The sequence below is a fragment of the Orycteropus afer genome, unplaced genomic scaffold (genome assembly GCF_000298275.1).
Source record: "Orycteropus afer afer isolate SDZICR_OR568_19922 unplaced genomic scaffold, OryAfe1.0 scaffold00008, whole genome shotgun sequence".
In the NCBI taxonomy this organism is placed as follows: domain Eukaryota; kingdom Metazoa; phylum Chordata; class Mammalia; order Tubulidentata; family Orycteropodidae; genus Orycteropus; species Orycteropus afer.
Window position 1 is genome coordinate 18,637,939 of NW_006921595.1, and position 14,673 is coordinate 18,652,611.

The window sequence follows — 14,673 nt, forward strand, 5'->3', positions numbered from 1 at the left end:
GTTCAAACCCACCAGCCACTCCTCGGAAGGAAGGTTGGGCAATCCTACTTCCGTAGTGATACTGCCTCGGAAACCCAAGGAGGGGTCACTATGAGTTGGGGCCGACTCCACGGCAAATAACAACAACTACAAAAGCTCTGGTAGCATAGTGCCTAAGACATTTGACTGCTAACCATAAGGCTGGCAGTTCAAACCCACAAGCTACTCCTCAGAAGGAAAGTTGGGCAATCTACTTCCGTAGTGACACCGCTTCGGAAACCCAAGGAGGGGTCTCTAAGAGTCGGATCTGATTTGACAGCAGTGCGTAAAAATGTACTACACAGTGTTGAAACATCAGTGTCGAACCCCTTACTGTGTACTGATTTTCACTCCATATCCCAAATGGTCATCAATTACTTTCCTGTCTTATGTTTGTCTTTCCATTGACAGCCTCAACCCGCCATTGATATCTTTCTCCGTAACAATTTGAGCTCTGCTTGTGCTGCTGCTGCTTTTCATTTTTCCTGATAATAACTTCTCTACATTATCACCACCTTGCCTGTTATCTGGCTAAATAATTGGGAGAGCCCAGAGCAAAGTAAAAAATGTGGCTCTCTTTTCAAGGTAGTAACAGCAAGAACATTAAACTAAGCATGGGACCCTTCTAGGGCCAGGACCTATGTCACAGCATAGGTTTACACCCGCCCTGATACTCACTGGTCAGAATCAAGTCATGTACCCATTCATTATCCATTTATCATTCAGAGGATTGGCTGGCTTCACCTTAGACTAAGAGCAGCTTACCTGAAGCTGGGGATAAATTCAGCTTACCTTTAGTGGCATGTGTGTTATGGTAAAGATTAATAAGTAAAATCAAAATCCTTCTCAGTAGAAGGGATGAGGGCATATTTGCTGAGTAGGCATATATTCCTAATTCAGAAGGAGGCATTCCTCCTTAGAGGTTTCCTGGGACCCTGAAGCATTACTTAAATTATACCTACTCATATCTGCTTACCTTGTATATCATGTACCTCAAACTTCTTCAGTGCTACCATCTCTTCCCATAAGGACATCCAAGAGTGAGAAGATATAAGCCCTGTCTTCGTGATGATTATCATTTAATTAAGGAACCAGGACTAACAGACCTTAAAATCCTCATTTTATAAAACATGAATCTCAAATAAGTCAAATAATATAAAAATTAAAATAAAAATATAACTGACTAAAATCGACACATGAGTGCTGAAAGTTTGTAGAATTACTGGATTGACCAGAGCTGAGTGAGATCCACAATATAGACTTAGGAGGAAACTGTTTTTTTTTTTTTTTTAATGGAGAAAGGGGTCAGTGTTGGTTTACAGGAAAATGGAGTTTAGGACAGAAAGCAGAGATTCTGAATCCATGGTGGCAAGATTCTCATTCAATGAGTTTTGCCCACAGATTGAATCCTTTCCAAGTCTAAGGTTTGCTTGACCAGGGTAGACTGCATGAATCACTCAAACCTGTCAGTGATGAGAGGAAAAATATATGCAGCAAAAATTAATTCCTAAGGTAATAGATCCAATGCAAAGGCAACAGTGCAGTTTCTAAAGATGTACACAAACTATACACTTTACATATCTATGTGAAAAGTGAGACCTCTGCATCAGTGGTTTCCTTCAAAATATTTCCTCTCTTCCTTCACTTGGCCAAAACTTTATTCTGTATCTAAGGTGAAGCTCAGGCCTTATCTCTGCCAAGAAGTCTTCCCTGAAACTTCCTCATTCTGCAGGCCTTTGCCCCAGCTGAGGAGAATAGCCCCTTCACACGATTTCATTGGGCCCTGTGAACACTGCACTGAAATGATCTGGGCTGTAATTACATATCTAGAAGCCAGAAACTCTTCATATTGTAATACTACTCTTCATCTCCTCTGCACCTTGATAGCTGATCAGCATGTAATAAATGTTCAAAAATGCTTATTGAAAGTTAGATTACAAGAGTAGATACAGGAATATTAATTCTTGATGGTACTTTGGTGTGTATAATGCAAAAAGAATGTTCAGGGGAGGAAAAAAAATGAATAATGTACATGAGAACTAAAATATTTCTGTAGTATTGACCTTTAAGGGGGCATTGGATGAATATGATAAGGCAATCACAAATCACTTCAAGATTCCTTGCCTTGAGATTGGAATGACATGCAATAGAGCCTCTTGGTCTACCTTCAGTAGAAATGAGATGGAGTCAGTACAATAATTTTATACTCAAACTTATGAAATCCTCTCCAACCTCCCCTTCTTCATCTGTCTTAGTTCTATTACTGTAACCTTATTTCAGAGGCTTTGAGATATTTGAATGTTTGCTTTTCTGCTCTATGAAATATTGAAAACATAGTTTATTCCAGTTATGACTTATAGGCAAAAAATATTTATTGAGTACCTACAGCCCTCAAACCAGGCATGGGTGAGACTAAGTAAGGCAAGGGATTATTGGGAGTTTCTGGGTTGCATGATTTGAAAACATTTACAGATGAGTGGTTAATAGAACCCCAGTAACACATAGATCTCCAAATTGATACTGAACAAGCAAAGACAGTGACTCAGAGAGAGCTGGCAGTGGCTTTTCCAGTTGGTGTGTTAAAAATTCCTCTACAGCACAGTAGCAAAGCTAAGTGTTTTCTTGATCTTCCTTCACATCTGATTTTGCAATTTGGTTCTCCCTTTCATTCTAACCTTCATGTTAATCTGTGCTTGATTTCTCTGTGTGTGTGTGTGTGTGTTTGTGTTCAGTCTTGGAAAAAGAATAACTCTTGACAGAGTAAGAGCAATGTGAAGGGAATTGCATGGGAAGAAAACAAAAAGTCCCTGACTTTCTCTGCTTTGTTAATCTGGATTTTCTAATAGTGAGGTTTTCTCATTAACATTTTTCCTGTTCTGACAAACTTAAAACCTGTACATTATCTCTGAATTCCAACATTAGAAGAGAAATAACTTACCCTTAGTTAAGTTTGGTGACATAATCACAATTACTATATTTAGTTCATTGTTCTGGGTAAATGTTCAATGTTAGTAATAGAAAAATCCAAGTATTTGGAAATATGAGAAAACAGAATTCTAAATGGAGAGTCTCTGAGTTATGTCTTTAAGGTAAGATTGCTATGTTAAAAGCAATGCATAACGCATTAAGTACTAACACATTACAATATGTGCAAATTCTGATAACCGTATGTTCCTTTGTGCTCTAATTCTCATAAATTTAATTACTTGTACCTCATTAGAAGTTTTACAAAACTAATGTTAAGACCTACTTTGAACTTCAATGGTCTTCTGTAAAGAAATCACAGCATTCATATTTGGTGTTCGGTGCAGTGTATCTTCTGGAAGCAGCTCCAGCTGCAAGAATAGAAGATAATATGAGCAGTATATTATGGCTTCATAATAAGTCTCACAGAAACAAAGCAAACGGAAACAACCTAATCCTCAGGAAAAGTTTGTTCCAGAAACGAGTTTACGTTTTGCTGATATCGGTTCTAAACGGATAGCCAGTTTTATTTTCTGTTTTGCAGCCATGTAATTGAATTCCAAGGGGCTTTTCTATTGGTTACAAAACTAATCCATGAAGTCTCTGAAGCAGGTGCATGTCTGTATATTATTCATTAAAAATCTGAATTATTTGGGTAATTTTTATAAGTCTCTCACAAACCAAATTCCATCATGTCTGTATGTGCAGCTGGGGCATACAAAAACCTCAGGTTGCAATAGACAGAAAGTAGGCAATCTATCATCAATATTGTTGCTATGTTTTCACATCTAACTACCTTACACATTTGAACAGCTCACAGTGGAAAGCTCTAAGACACAGCTGCTCTTATGCAAGTATTGCTGAATAAAGTAATAGGGAAAATGTTCACATACAATTATACAAGGTATAATAACTATACATTTCCATTTCACTTCCACTTTGTTCTTAACGTTGATATGTCCACATGTAAGCACAGGGCAGTTCCTTTCTTGCCAATCTATCATGGTTTTCTGGAATTACACTGATTTTTCATGGAGAAGGTTAAGAAATATTACTCTGCAATAATGAAGAGGAACTTTGAATCATTTATGGAGCATTTTCATCAGACCTAAGTCTGATGATGCATCTCTCAGAATGCCCTGGCGATGTAGCCTGATGTGTCGCAGCAGAAAGTTTGCGGCAAAGGCAATCAAAGGCAAAATAGCTCTCCAGCTCTTGTTATACAGAGAGTGAGCAAAGTAATAACAACAAAGGGATGAGCAAAAGAGTGGTTTTCCTAGAAAATTTAATCACCTCAGATACACAGTGATGGTCATACTATTATATGGTTGTAGTGTGAACGGGAACAGTATGACTACACATTGTACTGAAACATGAACTAATCTATGTCTCTTCATCTGAAGTAAAGACTCAAAAGCTCAGATATTCCAAGTTTTCACAGCACATGTGAGTGAATCTTCCCCCCAGGGTCTCTCTGAATTGATTATTCTGTACTTCAATCATGGGATCTAAAACAATAGCACCTTTCTTCCAGATGCCACAGGATAACAGACTAGCTCAGGGATATTTATACACGGGCAAATCCACGAAATATAACTTCCCAGAGTGTTTTTCTTAGCTGCCAAAGAAAAACCTTTAAAACTTCAAAAGATTTATTTGCAATACTATTTAGTGTGTGTGAGGAAAACATGCAGTGTTACTGAAAACTTAAACTCTTAAAATTTGTTAAAAATTGTTTTTAAAAAGTTGGTGTTTCAGATAGTATCTTCAAGAATATGTTATCCTAGTAAAACCCTCATAACTCAGAGGAACTACTGAATCATAAATTGAAGGTTACTTGGAAAACTGTTACTCAAGAATTAGACAGGGTTGAGCCACCTTGCTCATAAATAATCTTTCCATTCACTTCTGTCTCAGGGCATAAGAGGGAAAAAAAGGAGCACTAAGAGAAATCGCTAGGTTTTGCTAATAAAATATTTTGAAAGATCACTCTGTGTTCAAATATTTAAGAACAAAAGCACAAGGTAATGTCAGGATATTACATCCTTGAAAAAGTCCCCCTGTAGCTTCAGAGTAAAAATGTTGATGACAAAATGAAAGGTGACGGCTACTGGAAAGAACACTACAGATAGATCACTCATACAAAAACCAACTTCTGCAAATTTCTTCCATTGAGGTCTGTGGTATATTTCTAAGACCTGGGTTTTATAGACAGTATACATGATTCCAGGGATTGAGAGTAAAAATACAAACAATCCTAAACCCCCATTTGGAATCTTCAGTTAGATACGATAAAATTGTGTCTACTCATAGCAGCAACCCAGAGAATTAAGGCAATTGCAAGATAATTTAAGCCTCCCAAACCATTTCCCCTGCATGTTTTAGCTGAATGTCATTTAGAGGATTTAACCTTCAGTAAATTGCCCCAATTTGTTTCATTTCGACTGTATACACACAGACAGAGCTGAATTCAGAAACTTCTCAATGTAGGTTCTTTATTTTTTCTCCGGTAGCTCTGCAGAAAAGGCAAGGGTAATACTCTCTGAGTTGGCAAGACGGCAAGCAGCATTTAGAGTCTGTTTTCATAAAATTAAAAAACTTGTATGGAGGGACCACAGAATTGAGTTGTCTTTTCTAGAGTTTGTTGATTTAACTATTTACAATTATGAGCACTAAAAATATCTGATTGAAGCATCTATTTAATAAATATTTATGAATATTGGTCATTATTAGTAATCTAATAACTACCTATAATGAAATAATATTAAATAGTTATTTTGTATAAATTTGTAGCAAAAAATACAAATACGCAGTAAAGCTTGTTATGTATTTAGTTTGATTGAAAAAAGGTAGCAAAATTTTGGCTTTTAAGGCCAATTAATGTTAGTAAGTCATTAAAAGATAAATAAGGAAATAATTTATGCAAACCAGAGAATTTTTGCATACAAACGTTATGGTAAGATAAAGCAGATGCAGATGTAAGAAATATTACACACCCATCATGGCATTTCTGTTGGGAATCCAGTTTAGTAATGATAATTGTCATGGAGTTATAAGATACACTAGATAATTTAAGTACAACCTCTAGATATATGAGGGTCTCTTCCAACCTTATTGTATCTAAAGCTAATCTCAAAAGTCACAGCAGTTCTTTATAAAAAATTTCAGGCTCAAAGACAGGAAAATTTATTTTCCTACGTCTTTTACAGAAAGTTGCAATACTGTGTTTACGTAATTCAGAAGGTTCAGTTGCACGTACCACATAATTACAAAGTACTACAGCTCTTTTTTAAGATGTCCTGGTCATGGAATGGTGAAGCCCTCCTCCACAACAACAAAAGTTTGTTGTGTCAAATGTACACCACAGTGCTACGTGGGAGAAAGACCGGGAGATCTGCTTCAGTAAAGATCACAGCCTGAGAAACCCTATGGGGCATTTCTACTCTGACACATGGGGTCACTGTGAGTCAGAATCAATTTGAGGGCACCCACCAACAATATGGGAGCTTTGGTGGCACAGTGCCTAAGGTATTGGACTGCTAACTAGAAGGGTGGCAGTTCAAACCAAGCAGCCACTCCTTGGAAGGAAGAGTGGGCAGCCTACTTCCGTAGAGATACCGTTTCGGAAACCCAAGGAGGGATCACTATGAGTTGCAATCAATTCAACAGCAGTGCTTTTTTTTTTTTTACCAACAATACAGTTATTTTAAAATCCAATAAATATTGCAGATATTATCGTCTGCTCACTAAGCATTTTTCAGGTTTTTTACAATCAGATTATTTAAATCACCAAAAATCATTCCAGGAGTCCCTGGGTGATGCAAATTGTTAAGCACTACTATCTGAAAGGTTGGCAGTTCAAACCTACCCAGAGGCACCTCTGAAATCAATCCTGGCAATCTGCTTCTGAAGGGTCACAGCCGTGAAAACCTTACAGAGCAGTTATTCTGCATACAATGGGGTTGCCATGAGTCAGAATGGACTTGACAGCAACCAACGACAACAACATAATTAAACCACCAACCTATTCCAGAATCTGAGACATCGTGTAGGACAATAATAATTTCAGTCGGCTAAGATCCTTCTGTGCAAATAGGCAAGGGCTACGTTTGGAGAGGCTCTTGAGTAAGAGTTTAAAAAACTTTCTCTATATCTGTGAAACATGAAAATCAGGGTACTGTTATTTTCATGATTTGGAACAGAACAGACAAGAAGCTAAACAGAGCTTTTATAAACGTTACAGGTACATAAGGATGGGTGTACACATCAGCCAAGCAAAGAGTCTCCTAAATACTCAGGTTAGCTTTTATTTTATGTTGTGATGTCTCTCAAATATGCAAGTTATTTTCCCCATTCTATACATTGTTCTAAGGAGTTTTGGTGGCACAGTGGATAAGACACTTGACTGCTAACCAGAAGGTCGGTGGTTCAAACCCACCAGTTGCTCCATGGAAAGAAGATGGGGCCATCTACTTCCGTAAAGATTTGCCACCTCATAAACCCAACGGGGGAAGCTATGAGTCAGAATCCACTGGATGGCAGTGAGTTTGCTTTGGTTTATACATTGTTCTGCTCATTTTAATTTCTGTTATCTCCATCCTTCTTTGAATTGGTAAAAATTTACTGATCAAGAACCAGCTTAAATATTGCTTGCTCTTGAACTCTTTCCTCAAATTCTGTGAAAGAACAGATTCCTTCCACCCGTGTCTCCTTTTCCACAAATATCCTTGTTTACTCTATTAAATACATTACATTGTACTCAGCCATGTCCGTCATCCTTCTCTATTTTGTGAGTCATTTAAAGGCAAAGATAGAGCCTTGTGTAAGATAAACTAAAAAACAAAATAAAACAAAACAAACAAACAAAAAACCTCATTGCTGTGGAGTCATTTCCAACTCACAGCCACCCCTCCTTAGGTTTCTGAGGCAGTATCTTTACAGAAGTAGATTGCCTAATCTTCCTTCCAAGGAGTGGCTGGTGGGTTTGAACCACCACCCTCTGGCTAGCAGTCAAATGCCTTAACGTTGAATAAATGGAGGAAGTATTAATTGAAAGAAAACATGGAAAGGTGCCTTTCTTTTGCTCTCTGCAGCTAACAGAACTACATGGAGTGGGTTCTACCTTCTGGTTGCCTGCTATAATCAAGGTATTTTTTTTTTGATGAGAGTTCAGAAAGAGCAATAATAAAAAATCGTTTTCTTTTCTGAGGTGAACTGCCATTGCAGAATTGTCAGAAAGCTATTCTCTTTACTCCTTGGTAGACATTCCTGAAAGGTGTACAGGTATTTCCTCAGGTCAGAAAAGCAGGGGAATAGAAAGTCCAGAGCAACCAGGGGCAGCATGGCAATGGCAGTAATTAAAAGAGAAAGGCATCACTCTCAAAGAAGCAGGAAGGAAAAGCAAGAGCATGAAAAGAGAACAGAATCTGATTTTGAAAGGCATTGACCTTAATTTCAATTTTGGGAGAACTGATAGTTTTACAATATCGAGATTTCCAGTCCATTAACATCGTTTATTCATCTGTTTATTTAGATCTCTGTAAACTTGTCTAAAAATATTTTACAATTTTCTCTACAGGAGTTACGCTTTCTGATGCATTTATTCCTAGATCTTTGGTACGTTTGATGCTTTGCAAATGGTTTTGTTCAAATTTTAATCAAAATACTCTGTATGTTTTATATACATAACATACAGAGTATTATTATGAAAACTTTTCGAAATTTGCCAAAGAGTTGAAAGGTAGTACAGAGAGTTCCCATTTACCTGCCACTAGTTTTACCTAATATTCACTTATTACTTAAATGCACTGGAGTTTTAATTCTTATTTGCTCCAGTTTATGATGGGTATACAGTTGATTTTTTAAATGATCTTGTATCCATCAACTTTTTTCAACTTACACATAAATTTCAATAGTTTAATTTATCAAATGCTTTAAAACATCTGTTGAAATTGATGTATTATATTCTCCTTTCTGTTAATTGTGTTTATTAAAGTGATTAATTTTGGAATGTTAATACAATTAATTATCCCTGTTTACATAACAGGGATAAATTCATTTTTGTTATGGTGGTTTTTAGATATTGTTGAATTGATATTTCATCTAGAGTTTTAACTTCTACATTCACAAGCAAGATTGTCTTATAATATTCCTTTCTTATAATGCTCTTTTGAGGTTTTGTATCAATGTTATTCAGACTCCAAAAAGTCAGTTAGGAAGTGCTCTTCCGCCTACCCTTGACTTTAAATGAGTTTGTTTAGTACTAGTATTCTTTTTTCCTTCAATTTTTAGTAGAATTCATGGTGAAGCTATGTTGGTCTGGGTTTACTCTTGGTTAATTTGTTATTATATATTCAATTTCCTAATAATTATAGGATGATTCAAATTTTCTCTTAATTAATTCAGTCTTCTTTATTCAATTTTGCAAGGTTGTATTTTTATAAGCCAGCTTTGGCTTATTTAAAACAAACAAACAAAAAAGTTAAACGACATGAAGAAGAATGTAGCACCAAGATTGGAAGAAGACTCATTAACAATCTATGCTGTGCTACAGATGATACAACCTTGCTTGCTGAAAGTGAAGAAGACTTTCGATGAAGATCAAGGACTATAACCTTCAGTATGGATTACAACTCACCATAAAGAAAACAAAAATCTACCAAACTGGACCAGTAAGAAACATGATGGTACACAAAGAAATGATTAAACCTGTCAAGGGTTTTATTTAACTTGGATCCACAATCAACACCCATGGAAGCAGCAGTCAAGAAGTCAGATGATGTATTTCTTTGGGCAACTCTGCTGCAACAGACCTCTTTAAAGCATTCCAAAGTAAAAATGTCACTTTGAGGACTAAGGTGTGACGGACCTAAGTCCTGGTATTTTCAGTTACCTCATATGCATGTGAAAGCTTTATGAATAAGGAAGACTGAAGAAGAATTGATGGCTTTGAATTACAATGTTGACAAAGTATATTGAATATACTGTGGACTTGCAAAAGAACAGACAGATCTATCTTGGAAGAAGTGCAGCCAGTATGCTCCTTAGAAGCGAAGATAGGGACACTTTGTCTCATGTACTTTGGTCATGCTATCAGGCAGGACCAGTCCATGAAGTGGGACATCATGCTTGGTAAAGTAGAGGATCAGTGAGAAAGAAAATGATCTTCAAAGAGATGGATTGACACAGTGGCTGCAGTAATGAGGTCAAACACAGCAATGATTGTGAGGATGACACAGGATGGGGCAGAGTACTGTTCTGTTATACATAGGGTCGCTGCACAGCAGAAACGTCTTGACAGCACCTGATAACACAACATTTTAATAGGAATTTTTCCATTTCAAATAAATTAAAATTTTTCAACAGAAAATTATTTTAATATCCCCTTATAATCTTTTTTGGGAACTCTGGTGGCAGAGTGCCTAAGGCATTTGACTGCTAACCAGAAGGTTGGAGGTTCAAACCCATCAGCCACTCCTCAGAAGGAAGATTGGGCAATCTCCTTACATAATAGTGATACCACCTCAGAAACCCAAGGAGGGGTCACTATGAGTTAGATCTGACTCGACGGCAGTGAGTTTGGCTTTTTTTGTTGTAATCATTTTAGTGTCATTAAAATCTGTAACCAAGTCCCCCTACCTTTGTTTTTTATTCCAAATGCTAGTAACGTATACTTTATTTTTGTTAATCAGTTGTATCATTTCTTTTAGTTATTTCAAAGAACCAACTCTGACATTTTTGTTCTCCTCTATTATTATATGTTTATTTTCTGCTCCTTTTTTAGATTTTCTTTATTTCTGCCTAGTTTTTAAAGATATATGCTCTTATCATCAATAGTAAGCTTTCTTCTATTATAATATGTTGTTGTTGTTATGTGCCGTCGAGTTGGCCCCGACTCATAGCGACCCCTCCTTGGGTTTCCGAGGCAGTATCACTACGGAAGTAGGATTGCCCAACCTTCCTTCCAAGGAGTGGCTGGTGGGCTTGAACCGCCAGCCATCTGGTTAGCAGGCAAGTGCCTTAGCAACTATGCTACCAGAGCTCCTAATATATATATTATAATATATACCTTTAAAACCATATATTTTGCTTTAAATTAAGCTGTAGATATATCATACAGGTTTTAGTGTCTCACATTTTCATAATCATTCAGTTCAGAATATTTTCTAATTTTTACTGATTTCTTTTGTGACACATGAATTAATTAGTGTATATTAATATTTTCAAATGTATGAGTTTTTTTCTGATTACCTTTGAATATTCTAGCTTAATTTCACTGTGGTAAGTGATTATATGCTGTATGAATTCAATTAGTTGGAATTTATTGGGACTTGCTTTATGGCCCTCACGTATGGTCTTTTTTGAAAATGTTGTGAAGAGAATGGCATTCTGTAGTTATTGGATACAGTTTAGCATATATGTTAATTAGGGCAAGTTTATTAATCAGATATTTAAATCTAGGTCCTCTTCCTTTTATTTCCTTCTAGTTCTATTGATTATTGACAGGGTATGTTTAAAATCTGTCATCATGATTTGCCTATTTTTTTCATCCATTTTTCCATTTGGTTCTTTTCATTTTTGATTGATATTTTTGAAGCTGTGTTATTAGATACACAAATTTTAAATTGTTTTATCTTCTTAGTTAACAGAATATTTTATCTTTATGAAGTATCACTTTTAATCTCTAATTCCCTTTTTACCTTAAAGCCTAATTCATCTGTTATTAATGTAGCCACACCACCTTTTCTTCAATTAGTTTTTGTAGTTTAAGTATTTTCATGTTGAAACTTTACTTATCATTACATTACAGACAGATTTTTTTAAACTGCATTCTTAAACTACAATGTGATGATCTTTGTCTTTTATTGGTGAACTAAATACATTTATATGCATTTTTAGAACTGGTCATGCTAATTCTAAAATTTTGTATGGAAATGCACAGGACCAAAAGTAGCCAAGATGGCCTTGAAGAAGAAAAATAAACTGGAAAATTTGTTCTACCAGATACAAAGCTACAGTAAAGAGAGTTTGATAATGTCACAAGAAGAGATAAAGAGGCCTGTGGAATAGAAATAATATTCATGTATATTCAAAGCCATAGGAATGGTGTGTTCTTTTCAATAAATGGTACTGAGTCAAAAGGATAAATACATTAAAAGCAAAACAAACAAAAACAAAAACAACAACTTCATCACTACCTAATGTCGTGCAAATTCAACTTCTGAAGGATTGTGAATCTATATATTAAGGTCAAAAATGAAGCTTTTAGAAAAGGAGACTAATGTCATGATTTTGAAGATACAGAAAGATTACCTGAAGAGAATGCAAAAAGAAATAAGCATACATTAAATCAAACAAACAACTTTTGTTTATTAATGGACACCTTTAAGAGGGTACAAAGACAACAAAAGAAATGGCAGAAAATAGTTAAACACATGCAACCAACAATACGTTCCAATCTAAAATCTATAGCAACTGTTCAATAACAAAAATGACAAATAATCTGAAAATTGACAACTTGACTAGGCACTTCACCAAAGGGAATATACAAATGATCAATAACCAAAGAGTTGATTTACCTCATTAGTATAAGGGCAAATTAAAATAATAGTCTACTACATACTCAACAGGAGCTCTGGTAGCATAGTGCCTAAGGCACTTGACTGCTAACCAGAAGGCTGGTGGTTCAAACCCACCAACCACCCCTTGGAAGGAAGGTTGGGCAATCCTATTTCCGTAGTGATCCTGCCTTGGAAACCCAAGGAGGGGTTGCTATGAGTCGGGGCCGACTCGACGGCATATAACAACAACAACAACATACTCAACAGAAAGGAAAAATTGGAAAAGAGATAATAGCAAGCTTTGGGAAGAATATAGAATAATGGAAACAATTATATGTTACTGGTAGGAGTATACATTGGAACAACGCATGGAAGAGGTTTTTTTTTTTTTTAATTACCTATAGAGATTGATCACATGCATATTCCATGACCCAAGAATGCCACTATTAGATATATACTCATCAGAAACATGTACAAATGCACAAAGAGACATGTATTAAATGTCCATTTAGCATTGTATAGAATAACCCCAAAGGTGTAAAAATTTCCTACATTCTTCAAGAGTAGCACAGGTAAAAAAATTGTGGTATTTTCATAGAAATTTTTTTTATGAAAGGTAATGATATGTTAACAGTGCAAATGAATGAATGATAGCTAGCTGCAACAACATGGATGAATCTCACAAGCATAATGTTGAGCAAAAGAAGTTAGACACAAAAGAGTATGCATTGTATGATTTCATGTATATAAAATTCACAAACAGGTGAATTAAACTCTAGTGTTAAAAATCTGTAAAATGATTACTTTCAGAAATGGGAAAAGGAATAAGTGTGAGGGGGGATATGGGAGCTATGGGAGTCATAGCATTTTCCTGTTTCTTCACCTGGGTGATGGTTACATATATGTTGTCTTTGTGAAAGTTCATTGAGCTGTACATTCAAGCTTTGTGCAGTTTTCTGTGTGTGCATTATATTTTAAAATTAAAAATGATTAATAATGGATTGATCTCTCTGATAAAAACAGGAAAACAAAGTCTGGCTCTTTTCATTATATTGTGGTGGTCCTAAGAAACTAAGTCAGATGACAGGTTCTACAGCGAGGGAAACAACCCATATTTTTTGATGCAGGCCACAAATGCACTTACTAAGGGAGCTTGAAAGTCCTTGTACAGTTTGCAGATCCAACCAGACAAAATGCAGAAAGAGTTAAGCTGTGAGGCTCAAACTTGTTGTGGAACTTTGGAAGAATGTGATCAAGACCAACAGGACAAGGGAAGCAGACTGAGATATAGATTTGACCTTTTATGCTGATGAACTATCATTAAGTCTCTAGTGAGGACAGATTGGTGGTTAAAACTCTCATTTAAATAATTATTTTAGAGATGTCTGCAATTAGTTGTATATGATGAGTTTGATTGCTTAAGTAAATCTGGATATAATTTTATCCATATTGTGATTCATGAGTCATTCTCAAAATAACCCCCTTTTTTTTTGTTTGAAGTTTCACATTAAGAACATTGACCAAATAGATTAAAAAATATTTAAATCAGGGATTCTATTGGCAATAGAGTTGCTAAACTAACAGACCAGGAAGATAATTCAGATTGAGTCTGGCTCTATTGAGTAGTGACATCAACACAAAAATAAAGAAACATCTCTGAACAAAGAGAATGATATAAACCTAACAGTTCTTATGAGAGTATTAAGAAGACCAAGAAGAGTGGCATTCAGATAATGTGAAACACTGCAGGAATTCCTCAACTTAGATGAGTGACCAGGGGGCTAGAATTTGAGATTATTACTGTGATTGTTGTACTATTAATTGAACACTACTTTGGTTGTTTTTCTTTTGCTGTTGTTATTGTCAGGTGCCGTCGAGTCGTTTCCAACTTATAGCGACCCCATGCACAGCAGAACGAAACACTGCCCGATCCCGCGCCAGCTCCACGATCCCCACTATACTTGAGCCCATAATCACAGCCACCGTGTCAATCCATCTCGTTGAAGGCCTCCCCCTCTTACATGGACCCTCCACCTTACCAAGCATGGCATCCTTCTCCAGGAAATGGTCCCTTCTGACAACATGACCACAATAGGTGAGATGAAGTCTGGCCATTCTCACTTCCAAGGAG

General features: G+C 36.1%; 1 protein-coding gene across 1 annotated transcript in view; it reads right to left on the reverse strand.

Moving 5' to 3' along the window:
• Positions 1-14,673, reverse strand: part of HDAC9 (histone deacetylase 9) — a 582,041-nt gene that overhangs the window by 20,010 nt on the left and 547,358 nt on the right. The window contains exon 24 of the mRNA XM_007946059.2: positions 3,269-3,353. Coding sequence (XP_007944250.2) covers positions 3,269-3,353 — 85 coding nt within the window. The remainder of the gene's footprint in view (positions 1-3,268; positions 3,354-14,673) is intronic.